Below are 19,723 nucleotides of genomic sequence, written 5' to 3'. Positions count from 1 at the left end.
TGAACTTTATACTACCCGACGGTATTCTAAACGGAGTTAGGTAGTAGATGGGTTGGGAAACAATAATCGATTCAACCAGCACGCTCCTTCTGGCCGTTGTGACACATTTTCCATTCCAAGTGGGAAGTTTGCCGGCGCATTTATCCTCTAGGTGTTGGAAATCAACCCTCTTCTGTCTTCAAGCACCTAACCGAGAGTCGTAGCCCAAGGTATCGCATGGGGAAAGAGGTCCTAGTCACCGGAATGCCCTCAAGCACCAAGTTGAGGTTCAAATCACCTCATCTTATTGGCACCACAGAGCTCTTTTGGAAGTTGGTGCGGAGACCAGTAACCTCACAAAATTCATCAAGGATCGTTGCCAAGTTCAAAATATCCTCCTTGATGGGAGCCACATGCACCGACGCATCATCCGCATAAATTGATGTCCTCAAGATGGAACTCATATCCCGAAGCTTATGGAGGAGGCCATATGCGCACAATATCTTTCTCCAAGATTTGAGTGAGCGGATCAATGGCGATGTCAAAGAGTAGGGGCGATAGAGGGTCCCGTTGGCACAACCTGTGGCCGTGCCTAATTGGGTATGCGACCACCCCCATTGAGAACTATCATAGAGGTAGAGGTTGTTAAGAGGGCCACAATTTAATTGCGGAAGCGACTTGGGAAACCACGACGGCATAGAATATCAATGATGTACTCCCAGCGGATGGAGTAGAAGGCTTTGCGGATGTCAAGCTTGAATAGGAGGGTCGGAGTCTTGCTTTTGTGTAACCTTGTTGTGATGTTCTTGACATACAAAAATTATCGTGAAAGCTACTCTTCTTGATGAAGGCACTTTAGGCATTAGACACAAGTTGGTTCATGAGGGGGAAGTCTTGTGGAAAGCATCTAAGAGATGATTTTGGAAATTGCATGAATCAAACTAATAGGCCGGTAGTTGGACACATATTACGCCCCCTCCTTTTTGGGTAACAAAGCAATGGTGGTGGAGTTAAGCTAATGAAAGTTCTTGACATGAAGGCCTCCAAAAAGTTGAACAACATTCATCACACCGACTTTGATTGTGCCCCAACATCTCTTGAAGAAAGCACCGGTGAAACCATCCGGTCCTAGGGCTTGGTTAATGGCGGCTTTCACTTCCTCTTCGGAAACAGGGTCATCAAGACTTAGTTTCTTGGAGCACACAATATGACATGAAGAGGAAGCAACCCTCTGATGAACCGTGTCGCGACGATCTTGATCATTCAAACCCCTTACATTCCACCCAAGCATGTTGATGATCATTCTTAACATTGATAACCTGCACCCTTCCCAGGCATGTTCGTAAACTGAAACAACACAAGTGCAAACTGTGGCAGCAGCGCATGTCGACAGTTGATAACCTAGCTGCACCCTTCCCAGGCATGTTCAGGCGATATGGTTGTGAATGAACTGTTGCCAACATAGAGCGCAGGACGTGCTCCTCGTCTCCAACCAGGCAGATCGAGAATCTTATCATTCTATCCAGCGGCTGTACGGCTCAAACAGTTCGGACGCTCACGTCGACCGGCTCCATTGATCTGTGCACGCCACCATGAAAGCTACTCGACGCCGGGCCGATCTCCAGCTCCCCAGCAATACAAGGCCGCTTTACAGCTGAGTAGTGGATTACCCATAGCTGGTCCAACTATCTAGTAGTAGTATCGATCTAGTACAGTATGTTGCAAGGCAGAGTGGACCGTGGAACTTGAAATGCGCGTGGTCCAGAGAAAAATGAAGTGCTAGTGTTGTTCAAATATCACGAAAAGGTACGCGAACGAGCGTTTGGTTGATCAGTTCCCAAGCGCGATCAGAACCTCCAGGTCGATCTCCAGCTTCCCAGCAGTGGACATGGCCACTTTCCAGCGGTATGGACTGCCCAAAGGGCCACGAATCGAACTTTGTCTACACACACCACATCAACGTTGGAAATTCCTTGTTTGCTACACGCTACTTCTGACCCACAATCGAAAAAGTAAGTAATTCTGGAAGTTTTCTGGTCAAATAATTCTATATATGCCGGACCATCTACCAAGAAAACAAATACAAATGTTGAAAACGTTTAATAACATATTAGTAAATTGTCACCATTTTTTAATAGCATGAGTAACTTTTTGAGAAAAGGCGAAAACTATATATTGAAGTCATCAAACCCTTAAAAAACAGATATCTATCAAACTACGCGCATCTTTGGGTAAATTGGCGATGTCCTCACCTACAACCGTCGGTAGAGCGTCACTAACAAACCTTGCTATCGTCTGGAGTCAGAAGGTGCTCGCGAGAACGATTTGAAGATTGGATCGTTGTCCTAGAGAAGAAGGCGGTGAAGAGTGTTAGACATCAACCCTAGATTCCTAAAACAGAAACAATGATTTGATCCCAACAAAGCCGAAGATGGAAACACTTTCCCAAATGGAGAATCCTAGAGGCCAAACATGAAACATCACAGTCCACTTCGCCGGATGACGCCGTCAAAGGCCACCTATGCGAAAACAAGATAGATCTAGGACCCTAGATCGGGCCATGAACAAAGCTCCTCAAGCCCTCGAACGACTCAAAGAATCACAAATGGACAGAGGATAAGACGGGGATACCTCACTCCATGCCACCTACAACGCAATCACCTCACCACCGTCGCCGAGACACCCAAACCAAGATCTTGCCAAAGCTAAGGCAACCAAAAGTACGCCGACAACGGCATCCCATAAGGAACCCTAGCTTCCTTTTGCGAGAGGTGAGAGAGACGAGGTTTTCTTTGGAGCCGGGCACACAACGAAACATGTTTGCACAGATGATGGCTAGAGTGACACTATGAAAATAAAGCTCAGAAAATATGAAATTCAGTATAATATATGGGGAAAAATTGGCGTTTGACTTTGCATGATCTCCAAGACTCCAATGCAAAGTTCAAAAATAGCCAAATCTCACAACTAAGTTAGATATGAAAAATGTTTATACGAAATCATATCTAAAACCGAAACCGTGAATAAGAGCCACTAGTAATGAATCTTGGATTTGAATGATCCCATGCACATATCCTTGTAGCCGTGTATGGATTAGAGATTTCTGAACAAAAATCTGAAACCTCAAAAGAAGTTGGCAGAAGTCCAAAAGTACAGGTAGAAGAGTAGCCTTCCATGTATATACACGAACGTACTTTAAAGTGACGTACGTATCTCTATCTCAAGTCTCAGGTGTTAAAATCATCAATCAAAAATAGGAAATGCACATACGTCAAAAAATCGTAGCGAATCCAACCTACTACGAGCCCGTCGTCAGCCGCAACGACCAGAGCCGCACCTCGCCGTCAAAACTGGCGCTGCACACCCTCCACTCCTCGTCGCCGTCAACGCCGTCGCCTCCCTGCCGCCGTTTCTGGCCCGGAACGAGAGCCACCGCGACGGAGCGGACTGCGCTGGCGTGGCCGTCGATGACGGCGACGCACGCGTGCCCCCGGCCGTCCGCGTCGCGCCGCCAGGCCCGGACCGTGTGGTCCGCCGACCCGCTGACGACCAGGCCGTCGTTCCCCGCGCAGGCGACGGAGAGGACCGCCTTGCGGTGGCCCCTGAGCGCCCCGATCGCGACCATGTGGCTGGCGCTGTCCTCCCGCTCCCACACCACGACGCAGCGGTCGTTGCCGGCCGAGTAGAGCATCTGCCCCCCGCAGGCGACGGCCACGGCGTTGACCGCCGCCGTGTGGCGGGAGAGGGTGGCGACGAGGTGGTAGACGGGCTTCTTGGTTTTGTGTTCGGACGCGGGCCTGGGCGCCCAGACGCGGACGCGCCGGTCGGCGGAGCCGGTGTACGCCGTGCCGTCGGGCGCGACGGCGACGGCGTTGACGGCGTCGTCGTGCGCCGGGAGGGATTGTAGGCAGCGGAGCGACGGGACGGCCCAGACCTTGAGCGTCCTGTCCCAGGAGACGGAGAAGAGGAGGCGGCCGTCGGCGGACGCGGCGACGCCGGACACCGCGTCGGCGTGCTCGATCCAGAGCCGGCGGTGGTGGCGGCGGATGGGGACGTGGTTGGACGGGACCGGGAAGCGGCGCAGGCGGTCGGTGACGGTGGGCAGCGCGGCGGCCAGGCGGATCCGGGCCGGCGCGCGCGTGGAGTGGCGCCACAGCCGGAGAGTTCCGTCCTGGTGGCCCGTCACGGCCTTGCCGCCGTGGATGTGCGCCACGCATTTCACCGAGCCGGCAGTCGTGGTGTCGTCCGCCGACGAGTCGGAGGCGGACGCCGCCTCCAGGGTGAAGATGTCGTGGAGGGCTACCGACGCCGGCCTGGCGATGATGAAACCGTGGAAGGAGTCCGTCGCCGGCGCGATGGCCGCTGCGGCCGACGGTGCGGTGGTGGCTGTGGGCAGAGGAAGGAGCGTGGTGAGGTGGGTGAAGGAGGCGGCGAGGCAGCCTGCGGCATTCGACGGAGCAGCGGAGAGCGAAGGGAGGGACGTGGACGAGGACGCCTCAGACACCGCGGCGGCGGCGGCGGACGAGGACGTGGAGACCGTGGAGGAGGAGGAGGACGCCGTGGAACCGAGTTTATTGCTGCTCCCGTCGCTGTCCCCCGCGGCGGCGGTGCCGGTGGCCATGCAGAGCCGCGGGAGGAGCTTCATGCGGAGCGGCTCGAGCGAAATGCGATGGTCGTGTTGGATGGACCGCTCGGGGTTGGGTTGGAGGTCTATTTGTACGCGCGCGCGCGCACAGGGGCGGGTTCCCGCGGATGGGACCGGGAATCGGACGGCTGTGGGTGGAATCGCCACGCGTGCAAGTAGACTGCTAGAACCCGGACGGCTCGGACATGGCCCGTCCGTCTGTACTCGCTTTGACAGCTCGTGACAAGGTGTCGGGGCCAGCGATGGCTGGCTGCTGCTGGTAGTCGCGGTCGCCTTGCGTCAACGTGCGATGCTGGTTGCTCGATCGCTACACCGAACAGCGATCCGACCAGAGATCAATCACACGCCCGGAGTCGCTCTCATCGGTGAAAAGGTAAATATCTTCTCATTGTGAAAAAATATATTTTTAAAAATATCAAAAAAATCTAAAAAGAAATCTACATATTACTTGTGCTTATATAAAATTTCATGAGAGAGATATATATCTTCTGCGCCATGTCAAAGAAAGACAATTTTTGGCGCAAGGGACTTTTTAAATCATTTTTTGCTTAATCACTACACATGTTCTTTTCTTCAAATAAAAATGTTTGTGGACATGTAAAACACACATACCTGAACATTCTCAATAACGAAAATATATTTTCATTTTTTAAATGGGCGTAGGCACCTAGTCCCCTGCGTCAAAGCAATGCCTCCAATGTCATAGTACAATAGCGCCGCCCTTCTCTTTCGATGAACATAGCGTGCTCCCGTCACAGGTGAGACAGTTGGCAAGTCGTTTCTATCACAAAAGGGCCACCGGTTCTAGCTCAAAGTTGGGGGTCCCTCTAGTTACTTGTAAGAGTCCCCCTACGCCCCCCCCCACACACACACCCACGTCGCTCATGTAAGTGTTCAAATTGTTCAATTTGACTTACTACACCTCGGCTATGCATTGATGTATGTATTTTTTCTGAGTTGATGGATGCGCTAGACATGTTTGACGATGCCAACAAGGACAAGGAGTTCAACTTCATGCATTGCTTCAAGAAACTCCAAACTTACGAGAAATAAAAGTTGTTTTGCGAGGCATATCTACAAGGTCGCCAATAGGAGTCTGGATGGGCCCTCGGCGGCATCGACGGGACATCCCAACGGGAACAATAAGACAAGGCGGCCGTTGTTGCGGATGTATCATTGGAGAGGGTGAAATCATCGATCGACAAGTTCTTGTCGAGTTCAAATCGAACAAGAGATCAAAAGAATGATGCAAGGTGGACGGTCATGATGGAGAAGCAATACATGAAGATCATGCTTGAGAAGAAAAGAGTATCAGTGAAAAGGAGAAAGACTTCATGATCTTGAGGGCCAACACGTCTAACATGGGTCCGAAGGTGAAAAAATGGTATATGAAGCAGCGGGCTACCATCTCGCAACGAATTAGACACCCGCGGCAACGAAGCCAACACCAGCGACAGAAGAGCCATCTTCCATGGAAGAGCTGATAGAGCCATCTTTTATTTGATTTTTTTTTTAGATAAAAGGCCAGATGTGGCCCGACTTTAAATTAATAAAGCCAGAGAGGTTCCAGGTATCATACAAACGGCTGCGGCATACAGCTTAGCCAAAAGTGCAGAAGCATAAAAACACACACCCCCGGGGCGGCACCCCACAAAGACCGCACTAAACTTGGATCGGAAGGATTACGCCGCACTCTTGGGCTTCGATTTCTTGGTCTCACGGACGCGTAGAGCTCCCTCAGCTCGCTTGTCAACCGTCTTAGATCCTCCCTGTCTCCTGGTTTTGCCTTGACGGTCCAGAGCTGCAGGAAAATGCACATTTTGTAAATCAGATTAGCGGGGTTGTTTATTAGTTTCTTCTCAATGGTAAGCTTATTGCGCACTGTCCAAAGGGCCCAAGACTGGGCCAGGAAGAGGGTCCAGAGTAGTCTCCTGGCCCTCCCAGAGAAACTAGAAAGGATGGCGTGGAACTGAGAAAAATTGGCTGGGCACCAATTGCAGCCCAAGACACTGCGCAGCGCGCTCCAAGAAAATCTTGCCATCGAACAGGAAAAGAGGATGTGGGACGAGTCCTCCGGGGCACCGCATAGAGCACACGCCCCGAAGCGGGACCGTTTCTGCCCGCCACCAAAAGAGCGGAGGGAGCACTGTCAAGGATGAGCAGCCAGGCAAAGATCTTGATTTTGAGTGGAACCTTGGCCTCCCACACGTCCTTGTGGTATGCAACCGTCGCCCCTTGCGAAAGTTTGTGATACATCGATTGGACGGAGTAGAAACCAGAAGGGGACAAGTGCCAAACCACCTTGTCAGGCAAATCCGAGGCTGTGAAAGTCTGGAGTTGAGAGGTGAGCAAGTTCCATTGATTCATCCCCTCTTGGTCCAAAGATCGACGGAACCTGATGTGTGGACCGCCCGGGGCACACACGGAGGCAACCAATTGGTTTGTGTCCTCGCAGATAGAGAATAAGTAAGGGAAGGAGTCTTTCAAGGGTTCCTGCCCAAACCACCAGTCAGACCAGAATCGAGTGCGGCGTCCATCACCAATAGCATGCTTGGCTCCGAGCTTGAAGTAGTGTTTGATCTTGTGTATGCTCTTCCAGAACTGGGAACCACCTTGGCCCGAGCCTGAGAAGAGGTCAGACGCATCCGGATACTTGGCCTTGATGATTTTGGACCAGATGGTGTCATCCTCGTTATACAGCTTCCAGACCCATTTGAGGAGCAGCGCGATGTTCATTTTCCTTGTACTAAGGAGGCCCAGGCCCCCCTGTCCTTAGGCCGGCACACCGTGGGCCGATTAACCAGGTGATACTTGCGCTTTGCCCCAGAGCCTTCCCAGAAGAACTTGGAGCGGTGGGAGTCGAAACGGGCGTGGATCCCCTCATGGAGGAGAAACAGGCCCATGGCAAAGATAGGCGTGTTGTCGAGGCAGGCATTGGAGAGAATAAGTCTCCCACCCGAGGAGAGTAACCTACTCATCCAGGGTTCAATCCGATCAGCCAGCTTCCTTACTAGATAAAGCCATTGTTCGAGGCGCAGCTTCCGATCAGAGATGGGCAGCCCAAGGTAAAGGAAGGGGAAAGACCCCAGCTTGCAGTTCAACTTGTTGGCGACTCTGGACTGATCATCTCTAGATTGGCCCATGACTATGACTTCGCTTTTGTGGTAATTAATCTTGAGACCAGACATGTCTTCGAAGCACATCAGGAGGAATTTGAGGTTGGCAATGTCTTCCTCTGTGTTTTGGATCAGGATGAGGGTGTCGTCCGCGTATTGGAGGTGAGAGATACCTCCAGGAAGAAGGTGAGGGACGACACCGTGGATGTGGCCCGCCACGCCAGCAGCAGAAAGAATACCGGACAGCGCCTCCCCAATGAGGTTGAACAGCAGCGGCGAGAGAGGGTCCCCTTGACGCACTCCCCGTTTGTTTCTAAAGTACGGACCGATCACTCCATTGATAGAAATAGCGATCCGGCCCCGGACACCAGCTGCAAGATCCTGTGAATATAACCTTGGTTGAAGCCCTTGGCACGGAGCACTTCCTCAAGGAAGCCCCAATTGACCCTGTCATATGCTTTCTCGAAGTCTAGCTTAAGCAAAATCCCTCCTAACTTTTTGACCCGCAACTCATGGACAATCTCAATAAGGGCGAGCGGGCCTTCCAGAATGTTCCTTCCCCGGATGAAGGCCGTCTGGAAAGGACTTGTGATTTTGTTGGCGACCGGATCAAGGCGGGAGGCATAGGCCTTGGAAACGATCTTGAACACCACATTAATGAGAGCAATTGGGCGAAATTGGGACACCAAGTCAGCACCAGGGACCTTGGGGATCAACGCAAGGATCCCGAAGTTGAGTCTAGAGATGTCAATGCGCCCCAGCACAAAGTCATTAAGGATGTGGAGGACTCCAAGCTTGAGCCAAGGCCACATGCGTTTGAAGAAGATTGGGGGGAACCCGTCTGGGCCCGGGGCCGTGTTGGATTTCATGTCATTGACAATATCCTCGAGCTCCTTCTCGGAGAAGGTTAACATGAGCTGTTCATTGTCCGCAGCCGACACCTTAGCCGCCTCACCCCAGACATTAGGGGCCACCGAGCACACCCTCTGAGAGGAGGAGCCCAACAACTCGCGGTAGAAATCGTAGATCACTTGTTGGATGATAATGGGGTCCGAGGTAGGGCCTGAGGGGGTGACAAGAGTGGAGATGGTGCACTTGCGTCTTCTACCGTTGGCGACGGCGTGGAAGTAGGCCGTGTTGACTCCCCCTGGAAGTAGGCCGTGTTGGCATCTTTTATTTGATTTTCGCCCTATGCATGCGGCGATGTAATATGTATGGCCTAACTTGATGGTGTTTTAATGGCTAGGAATTCATATATGTGGTCGCCACTATGTGTGTTTTGATTTTGTGGAAGATACGGCTCGTACGTCCGATCCAGCGCTGTTGTGGAACGTCGTATTAGAATGCGGCTGCAAGCAGGCGCTACACGTGATGAAACTCCTGCTGCTTTATTTTTCAGTTTTGTCTCCGTCTCATGTCAAATTATTGGGACTCGAAACGGGCGGCGTTTCTGCCTAGCTACGAGGCTAGCTACATACATCGATTAAACATGTCACAGCGTAACCTCTTTTCCTTCTGAAATGGACGGCTCAGCTTCGTTTCTGAAAACAAGAAAAGGATAGCTACAGCTCTCTGACATCAAGTTTCTTATACTCCTATTAATAAACGGAATTTGAGCATATGGCCATTTCTGTATTTGGTTCACGCACAGGCTAAGCAATGTCAACTCAATTGTGGAAGAAGCTCTGAAGTTAAAGTTTAAACTACACATCAGTAAGCTAATGCTGTCGGAATGAAATTGGTATTCAGATCCACCTCCACCATGCTTGTTCAGCAAAGCAACTGGCTGTCTGATACCGAGAATAAAATCTTTACAAACCGGCAGTGGACAAAAAGGTTATTGGTATAGACAAAATCATGAAAAACAACAGTTGAGGACAATCACTTAGCAGCTTACGACGCTAGTATCATAGTACACCGTGCTATATAAAACAGCCTCTACAGGGAAATTTTGTTGTAGAGAGGAAAAGAAGCGCACTTAAAGAGCTAATCTCCAAAAGCTTCTATCTGATCTAACATGTGCTGCCAACAGTGGGTGATTAATACAACATTATCTCACTAATGCTGGGAAAGGTCGAGTCAAGGCAAACCCCAGCCAATTCTTATGCGGCGTGTTTGGATACTAGGAGTCTTTTTCTGCGTCCAAGGAGATCTTGCCCCTGAAGGCATGATTCACGAGATCAAGTTAAATTTTAAATTGTGTATCTAGCTTGGTTGCTAACAAAATATGTTTTGCCTATTTGTGCCTTTTGTTTGGATACGAACAAAGTTATTTTTGAAATAGGGGATGACATTTTTTGTTGTATGGTTTCATACGCTGTGTTGTTGTGGTAATCACTTCTCACAAGTGGTGACAGTACCACACACTACTCTGAATTAATATGCAGGCAACACTAAATTAATGATGTTTAGCCCTAGCTACTATCAAATAGCAGTTCGTCGACATCTTACCCAGCTACAATCAAATATGAGTTTATCACAAGTACCAGTTACACACACAAAAAAGGGGTGCATAAAACACAACGATATTGTTGACAACGGCACATCTTCAGTTCTTCACTTCCTCCTCTTCAGATCATAGTGTTGCCTCTGTTTGCCCACATAGCGCCGGCCCATTCCTGCCTCTTGGTATTCCATGCCTCATTGATGGCTGCCAAGTGCAGAAGATCAATTGTAGTACTTTTCAATAAGAAAGGTTATCGAACCCACGATGAGCTCTAGGTATTGGTTAGTAAGTTTGACAAGTACAACAACAAAAAGGGTGTAGTGGTTTGATGTTCTCCGTGTGTAGTTTGCAATAAAATAAAATGCAAGAAGTAAATAACAATAAGCAAATGCTCTCAATGAGAGAAACCTAATCCTCTATGCAACAAGAGGGCCAGCTCAAGTGTGAGTGTGAAATTATATGTGACAAGCGTTCCCAAGGGCGGCATGGATTTACTTAGCATTTAGATTTCTACACAACATGGTGAATATCTTATCTAATTTTATTCTCTTAGGGCGGAGCCTAAATAAGGTGCAGTCATAGATATGAGCAAATACACCTCTTATGATGGGTCCTAGAGCCATCTTCATGAGCAAGTATAGGAATCATTAATACATAAATGTCCCACCATAGCAGTTAGTTCATTGGTCCCCGATGTAAACCCCTCTAATGCAACTCAAAGTATTGAAAGACGGTTTCTGGCATTCTGTCCCTTCCAACCCTCATCGTTACATCAAATTGCAGCCATACGAGCCCATATAGGTGAAGTAATATGAAGTCAATGTTCGCATAAAAACATCATGGAACCACATAAAATATAAAAAAACTTGACCAAATACTCATTGCATATTATATGGAAATCATAGCCAATTCATCCTATGCCCTCGGGAACATGGGGATTCACAAGTGACAAACATGGTATGGATAAAACGCATATGGACTACGACACAATCTGAAAATAAAATCTCTCCACAAAATAAAGACAAGTTTCCAATCACAATCATGCAAACAACACTTAACAATATTCGGGGTTCAATCAATCATAAACTATGAGGGGTATGAACTGAATCTTGGAGATGGAGATGGTGATGATGATGGTGCTGGTGGAGAGACCTCCCCAACACCAAGGAGGAGTGGTGATGACGATGGCATTGATTTCCCCCTCACCGGAAGCTCCGGTGCTGCAGGATCTGCCCTCTCCCGGAGTAGGAGAGGACTTTCGCCCCCGCTGCCGCCTCTTTAAATCTCGGGAAAGTTATGGCGTAGGTTTTCTGGCATGATAGTGGTACTGTCAAAAGGAGGGGTCGAGACGGTGCCCGAGGTGCAAATGGGCTTGGGTGGCGCGCCCAGCTGAGGGGGGCACGCTGATGTGGGCATTACCCTTCGGGTACGCGACATTAGTCTACCTCCCTTGGCCCAACTAGGGGCCCATGAAGATTATCCAAGACCAAGGTGGACCCATACATAGGTTGCAATGCAGGAGACCTACCAGAAGATGGATTATTGACGGACAAGGAAATAAGGCGTCAATAAAGGAAAGGTTAGATTAGGTCTCAATGTAACCTAGTCGAGTTCGAACAGGACTCTTGAGACCTGGCCTCCTATATAGAGGCCAGGGGAGGGCCTACCGAACAACAGAACAACAATACGCAGAACAATACGCACCGAATGCCCTCTCGATCGTCACTCTAAGACATGAGTGTCTGAGATTGAAAAGTTTCTTGGAATTTTTGGGGAAGAGTACTCATTGAGATGGTACCTTGTTGACCCGAAGGGTGGGAGAATTCCAGGGTGGCAAGCATATCCGGCATCAGCTAGGTAGTGTTAGATGTATATATTTGTCTATTGTAGTTTCCCCATATGTTAGGGGGCTTTCTGCATATGTGCACCTGTACATGTACTATATATTGTGGCGCTTCAGCTGCAGTATCTAACAAGAATATTGTCCTAACATGGTATCAGAGCAAAATTGGTCCTCCTAAAGGCTTGTTCCCGGCCACCTCACCGCCGGCTTCTTCTTGCCTCGATCTCGTCCGCCTCGATCCCCCGCGCGAGGCTGTCCCGATCCGCCCGCCCGCCCGCCCGCTGCTCTCCATCCGCCCCCGTGGTTGATCCCGCGAGGCCGTCCCGATCCGCCCGCTGATCTCTGTCCGCGTGCTGCTCCCGTCCAGGCCCGATTCCGCGTGGCCTGATCCCGCGTGGCCGCTGCTCCCTGCTCATCCCGATCTCTGCCTGTGGCCGCACGTCCTGCTCACCTGATCTCTGCGTGTGGCCGCTGCTCCTCACCCGATCTCTGCCTGCCTGCCCTGCTCCGTGCTGCTCCTCACCCTATCTCTGCCTGCCTCCGTGCGATCTCTCCTAAAGGCTGATCCACATCTTCCCAGTTGACAAAAAAAAAAGAGAGAAAAAAAAAGCAAAGCAAAAAAAAAGTGTTGATAGGCTATGTCTTCTTCCGCTGATCCCGCCTTCTTTTTGGGCCTCCCTTCGGTACTTGATATTTGCCCGCTGCCTCCGTGTCTGACGGCTAGCCATTCTTCGTCGCCGTTGGCAGCCTCTTCATGCGGCTCTGCCCGCGCTTCACCGACTCCGTCTACGTCGGCTTGCCGCTCTACATCGACTTTTGCGGCCTCTTCATGCGGCTCGCGCCGCGCGCTCGCCGACTTCGTCTACGTCGGCCCGTCGCTCTACATCGACTTTTGCGGCCTCTTCCCGCGGTTATGGCCGCGCTTCGTCGACTCCGTCTGCGTCGGCCCGCCGCTCTACGTCGACTTTCGCGGCCTCTTCACGTGGTTATGACCGCGTTTTGCCGACTCTGTCTTCATCGGCGTGTTGCTCTCCGTCGCCCCCTTTGGTGGCCTCTGTGCGTGTGGATGATAGCTCCTCGTCGGTACTCGATTATACGTCGACCTCTCCGGCCGCGCCCTCTCGCGCATGAGATAGCGCAGCTTCCACCGCGTGCTTGATGCTTGGGATTCCGGCTTACGTCGGCAGCCTCGCGGTCCGAGTCTCCGCCCTCGTCCTCATTGCACCTACCGTGGCAAGGTTGGCCACACTTCCTCCACCTGCTAGACGCGGGATCCCGGCTTACGTCGGCCAGCTTCCGGGATCGTCGGCAGGTCGGCTCTTCGGGATCTTCTGCAGCTTGCACTCTCTCGATCGGGACATTCTCGTGGGTCTTCGTGGTCTCGCTCGCTACTCCGGACTCTTCCTCGCCGGCGCCGCCGGGTTCCGTGACTAGCTCTTCTGGCATTGCGCGACCACCTCTTTCTACACAGTCAGGTACGTCCCCGTGGTATCTGGATTCTGGAGCTTCCTTTCATATGACCTCTGAGTCTTCTATTCTGTCTGCTCTTCGGTCTTATTTCTCCTGTCCGTGTTATCACGGCTGATGGTACCTCTATTCCTGTTTCTAGTACAAGCACCCTTTCTACTCTCTCTTTCTCTGTCCCTGATGTTTCTCATGTTCCTCGCCTTCAGATGAACCTTTTCTCTCGCTAGCCAGCTCACCGATTCCGGTTGTCGCGTCATTCTTGACGCCGAGTCTTGTGCGGTTCGGGATCGTCGCACACGAGCCCCGGTTGGAGCCGGCCCTCGTAGCCGTCAGTCTCCGGGGCTTTGGGAGTTAGACTGGCTTCGTGTTCCTTCCGCTGCCACTTCATCTGGCAGTTCTCCTCCGGTTGTTGCCTCTGTCACCGGCTCTTTTCAGCAGTGGCATCATCGTCTTGGTCACCTTTGTGACTCTCACCTGTCGTCTTTGGTTCATCGTGGCCTTCCGGGGTCCGTCTCCGGAGATGGGTCGTTACACTCGTCGGGGTTGTAGGTTAGGCAAACAGATTCAGCTTCCCTATCCTACTAGTGTGTCTGTCTCTCAGCGACCGTTCGATTTAGTCCATTCAGATGTTTGGGGTCCGGCTCCCTTCACTTCGAAAGGGGGCCATCGATACTATATCTTTGTTATCACCAGAATTTGATCGAGTCAGAGGTGGGCCGCGATCAAGATGGACTTGAAGAATATATATAGAAGAAATACGTGAATCGGCCTTACATGCAAATTTTGGGCTAGTTTGCCCGCGTATCTGTATCATAGTAGGATACGTGTTGGAGTTTTACCCGTGCACGGTTAGGTGCACGCCTGAATTAGAAAGTCCCCCGGACTATAAATATGTATCTAGGGTTTATGAAATAAACAACAACCAACGTTCAACACAATCAATCGCGGCGCATCGCCAACTCCTTCGTCTCGAGGGTTTCTACTGGTAAGCACCATGCTGCCTAGATCGCATCTTGCGATCTAGGCAGCACAAGCTTCACGTTGTTCATGTGTTGCTCGTGCTGAAGCCTTTTTGATGGCGAGCAACGTAGTTATCTTAGATGTGTTAGGGTTAGCATTGTTCCTCGTATCATATGCTGTCGTAGTGCAACCCTTATACATCTAGCCGCCCTTACACCTATCTTAGGTGTAGGGCGGCACCCGCTTGATCATCGTTTAGTAGATCTGATCCGTTACGGTTGCTCCTTGTTCTTCAAGGATTAGTTTAACATCCGCAATAGTTAGGCCTTACAAAGGGTTGGAGGATCCAGCGGCGTGTAGGGTGTAGTTTGCTAGCCCTAGACAGGATGTTCCGGGGATCAACCTCGTGTTGGTTTTTAGGCCCTGTCTAGGATCGGCTTACGATCACCGTACGCGAGCGCGAGGCCCAATCGTGAGTAGGATGATCCGATTATGCGGTGCAAACCCTAAATCGTCGTAGATCGCATTAGCTTTATCTTGATCAAGCAGGACCACCATATATTCGGACACCTCGTACGAATCATGGGTGGATCGGCTCTTTGAGCCGATTCACAGGACAACCTGAGAGCCGATCGAGGCTCGTATTTAACGTTTACGTGTATGCCATGCAGAAACTAAGCGAGGCATCATCCAACACCTTCCCGACCAGGTATAGGTCAGGTGGCACGCCCTTGCGACAAGCATCGGACGTGTGACCGGAAGGCTTTGCGGGCCGTCGCTCCGAGGGACTCGGGCCGGCCGCAGCCCTAGTTGTTCCCGGCTCTACGGTGTTGCCGGTCGCTGCCCGCCGGTGGGTTTCCGACCGCAACACATTCCGGCACGCCCGGTGGGACACTCTTCGACATCCACCGCATCGCCATCTACATCCGAGATGGCGGAAAGCACTCCGGTCAAGTACGAGGATCTGACTGACGAGCTCAAGAAGAAGCATGACGAGATCAAGGCAATCCTCGAAGCCGAACTCATCGGCTCTTTACACAGAACCCGCTCCCATGGCATCAGGTGGAAGGGGTTCTCACATGAAAGTGCGCTCCAGTCCCGTCCACCGTTGCCATGCGCGTTGGCAGCACCAGGAGTGCCGATTTCACCGGCATCCACCGTTAACATAGTGGAGCGCACTTACCTTGGAGGGTGCCAGCCAAGATCCTCACTCGACATCAACATGATAGGACTCAGGCACCACCCTGGTAAGGACGGAGACGAGGGCGGCCGCTCTCACAGCGAAGACAAGGAAGAAGCCGCTCCACGCGACCGGCTCCCACACTGTGTATGGGCAAACGCAGTAATGCCGATCCGTGAGATTGGCCCCAAAGATCTGTGAAGAAACATCGCCAGACCTTCGTGGACCTACTAACATAGAGGCCGACCCTAGGAATCGGCCAAAATCATCCTCACCACGCTTTCGGTCTGGGCTCAACGTCGATCTAATGGGCAATGGGATGCGTCGGCTGATGCACTGGAAGAAATCCACATTGTTCCTAACAAAGCCGACATTCACATCGTAGTACCTTGGCTAACCATAGAGCCGATATCAGCAGTTACCTGGCAGAATCGGCTCGGGGGGCACCTAATCATATGAGCATGCGCGAGACCATCGAACCTGTTCGGAGGAATATTGGTGGCCGATAGGGAAATTGGCCAGTAAAAAAAAAAAGAAGTCAGACATTGCCTTCAGAATGTTAAGAAAGCCGATGCACGGCAGTCGACTTTGACAAGTACATCGAAGCAAGTTTACATGCATCAGTTTACACAAAGAGGCCCTACTGAAGAAAAGCATTAAGGGCGTGAAGAGCATCGGCACGGATTCGATCCACCTCGGCGATCTCGGCCTCGTCGTCCTCATCTCTCCCCATCACCAGCTGGCTGCTCAGGGCACGAATTTCAGCCAGGTCGGTCTTCAGATCAGCTGTGAGACCTTTTGCTTCCTCTTGGGAGCGAGCAATGAGGGATTCCTCATCTTGGATAAGTTGTTTGGTCTCCTTGGCCCTCTTTTCAAGGTCCTCCAGTTCCTTGCGCAAGGTTTCAAGTTTGGCACTATGAGCAGAAGTGGCGGTCTTGGCGTCTAAAGCGGCTTTCTTCTCGTTGAGCCGTTGACATTTGTCTGCAATATCGGCTCTCAACGGGAGTTGGGCTCGGCGAAGAGTAATCCTTTGACGAGCCGACTGCACCCTCGACCTGAAAACTGACAAAGTTACTGCCGGCCAAAGCTTAACTTGCAGCGTCACTGGGAGACGGGGCTGGATGTCCTCGAGGATGCCCTTGATTGCCTCGGGGTTCTCGACCAGGGTTTCGACCGAGGAGGAGAGCAAAACTTTGAGACGCTGGAGCGGGCCATCGACCGCACTAGGGTCTGGCTCTTCACCTGCTTTGGAAACAGCTGGCTCGATGGAGTCGGGGTCGAACGTCAGCAAGCTTGAAGGATCACACCCCTGACAGACGAGCAAAAGCAGCATGAGCATACGACAGAGGAAAAGAGTAGGCCCGAGAGAGTGGAGCTTACTTCTCCCAAGAAAGGAAGGGAAGCCGATGTTGTGACAATCGGCTTTGCGGTAGTCTGGGCCAGGTTAGCCACTTGGTCAGTCACGCTCGGCGAGTTGGATAGGCCAAGGGCAGCAGATGGCATCAGCACCTCTTCAACGTCCCCGCTAGAAGTCCCATTAGCCTGCAAGAGAAATGGTGAGGCAATCCAATTGGTGACAAGACGATGTGGAACACGAGCTGTTGAGGGAATTACATTTGAAACTTCCTGGCTCGGCGAGGAGATTTGTGGGCCTGTGCGAGCCCTTTTGACGCATCAACGCTTCATGCGTGACCTCGTTTGGATCGGAGCTCGAAGGACAACGAGGCTCGGAGTCGACCTTTTCCTAGAAGCCGACGTTGGCGAGTCCGTCCGGCTCGTGTGGTGGATCTTTCTCGTATCGCTCGGGGAGGAGTCCCTTGGACTGGACTGTGTTCCCTCACCGGAGTTCTCTTCAGTGGAAGCCTGAAAGAAGAGGTGCAACCATGTTACAAAGGTTGGGAAGGCAAATGTGTTCGATCAAGACACGGATCAACTTACGTGCAAGCTTTCCTGGGCAGGAGCTTTGCGCTTCAGGGTCTTCCTGACAGCCACCTTCCTCACTGCCGTCCTCGCCTGAGTCGAGGCTCGGGGGGCAACTGGCCCCGAAGATGCTTTACTCTTGGGAGCCGATTTCGGTGAAATCGGCTGGCTCTGCATTATGACTTTCTTCAGAGGTGGCGAGCTCTGGCAGAAGAGAACCACTGGGGCCGGAGGAAGGAATACGAAGGGGGAGCCATCGGCTTGCGTGGGAGCTGGGCCATCTTGTTGCTGCCAGGAGATGGAGTCAGATCACAGACAATCACCATAAGCGGTTACGAGAAATATTTGAGTGATGATACCTGGTCTGCCGGGATGTCGTACTCGGCATCGAGTTGTCTCAACAGCGGTCCTAAAGCCCTTCTGAAGACATGAGTCTTCCACATGGACCACCAAGTCTCGAAACCGTCGGTAGTGAAGGAGAAACGGAGGTCGTGGGGGATTGGGATGGCCAAAGCATCAAAGAAGGTATAACACCTTTGGCCAGTAAGGATGTCAGGCAGTTCAGCTCTGCTTGCTGTCAGGTGGTGTAAGAAGAGGTGTGGAGGCACCTGCCCAAGACCGAGCTGTCGGGCTACCACTACCGATTGATAACACTCATAACCAGGCTTGATGATCCGGTTCGAGGTACTCATGCCAACAGGGAGGAAGCAAGGACGAATCATGATGGAATACAGATGCTGGGTGCTATTGTCATCGGCAAAGTTATCCAATCGAAAGGAGACTGGATTTTCAAAATTCTCCGGATCAGTATAAGGAAAGAACAGGGGATTGTCCAAACCTTGGAAGAAGATCTTGAACCACCCTGCTGCTTCCTTAGGGATCAGCCTGCTGCCTGGGAGACCATACAAGGATTGGCCATAGCTGGTGCATCGGATATCCTTTCCGTTAGCATCTGGAAAGGTGCAGGAGGTCAAAGGTGGGAAGTCTGGGATCCGGTTCGAAAGTATAGTTGTGCCCATAACTGAATAAACCACCGGGGACCGCCAGCTTTAACTCGTCTTTTGAGAGAACAGTTTGATGAGACATCGATTGAAGAGATCGATAGACCTCTCCAAGAAACAGTTTGCCTAGGCCAAGATGGGTGCCTTTGGCCAGTTCATAGGCTAGGGAAAGGTAATTCTTGGTAGGGGCAAGTGATGGGCCACAGAATATGAAGTGTTCCAACCAAAAGTTCAGGAAGGCTGTGTGTTCTCTCTCTGTCACAGGGCCTTTAGTCTTCATATAACGATTGAGGTAGGCACCCCAACTGGTACACTCTTTTTTAGAAGAGAGGGTGAAAGGGACTTTCGGCAGTTTGAATGCAGAAGGGCTTGGGGATGCAATGTCTAGGCCTGTGATCATGGCCACATCCTGCAGGGTTGGTGTCATAGGGCCATGACCAAACATGAAGCAGTTCAGTGCGTCGGACCGAAGTAGCCGATGGTTTTCAGAATATTTTCATTCTTCTCAAGAGGAGACAATGATAATGACAGGGCATCGGCTATCCCTATGGCTTCCTAGGTGGCATAATGGGTTTTGGATACTCTGTTGTACCATGTCACCCAACCCTCGTGGGGATTAGGCCAGGCTCGCAGGCAGGTCGGTCCAGGAGGTCGGATCTAAGTTCGATTCACGAAGGGGATTCCGTTAGCTTCGCATGAAATTAAGAGGGCGGGACTCTCGGAAGAACGAGGACCAAGGCACATAGAATTTGCGAGAGAAGGGTGTGGCAGCGAGGATGTCTGAGACCTAAAATTGATAGTGGAATAGAACATTAATTCAGGTGTTTGCTGTTTACTCCTAACATTGATGCGCGTGGCAAGGGGGCTGTTGAGGATTACCTTCAGACCGGAGACCATGGCGTTGGCGTTGGATGATTCCGCCATTGGATGCGCTGAGGAATCGGGACGGCACGGCTGAGATCTGGGATCCGTAGAGCTGCCGGGCGGCGATTTGGGGATCTGAGTTTCTCAGACGAAGGGCGCATGTTACCGTTTGGAGGGGCAGTTAGGTTGGCCTTGCTCCCGTTTTATCGTAGAGGCTGATGTGATACCATCGGCTCTTTCGGGGAGTGCCTGATTCTGGCTATCGGCAGGGTTAAGTGAAGACATTCCTTCATTTCTTAAGA

The 19,723-nt window shown here is 51.4% G+C and overlaps 1 protein-coding gene across 1 annotated transcript; it reads right to left on the bottom strand.

Annotated features, from left to right (window-relative positions):
• Nucleotides 1-3,130: 3,130 nt before the first annotated feature.
• On the bottom strand, nt 3,131-4,624 carry LOC124669813 (protein JINGUBANG-like). Its single transcript, XM_047206355.1, has one exon. It carries the CDS (start codon nt 4,622-4,624, stop codon nt 3,278-3,280), a length of 1,347 nt encoding a protein of 448 aa, XP_047062311.1. The 3' UTR covers nt 3,131-3,277.
• Nucleotides 4,625-19,723: the final 15,099 nt, after the last annotated feature.

The sequence above is a fragment of the Lolium rigidum genome, chromosome 7 (assembly GCF_022539505.1).
Source record: "Lolium rigidum isolate FL_2022 chromosome 7, APGP_CSIRO_Lrig_0.1, whole genome shotgun sequence".
Classification (NCBI taxonomy): Eukaryota; Viridiplantae; Streptophyta; class Magnoliopsida; order Poales; family Poaceae; genus Lolium; species Lolium rigidum.
This window is presented reverse-complemented; position numbering and strand designations above follow the sequence as displayed.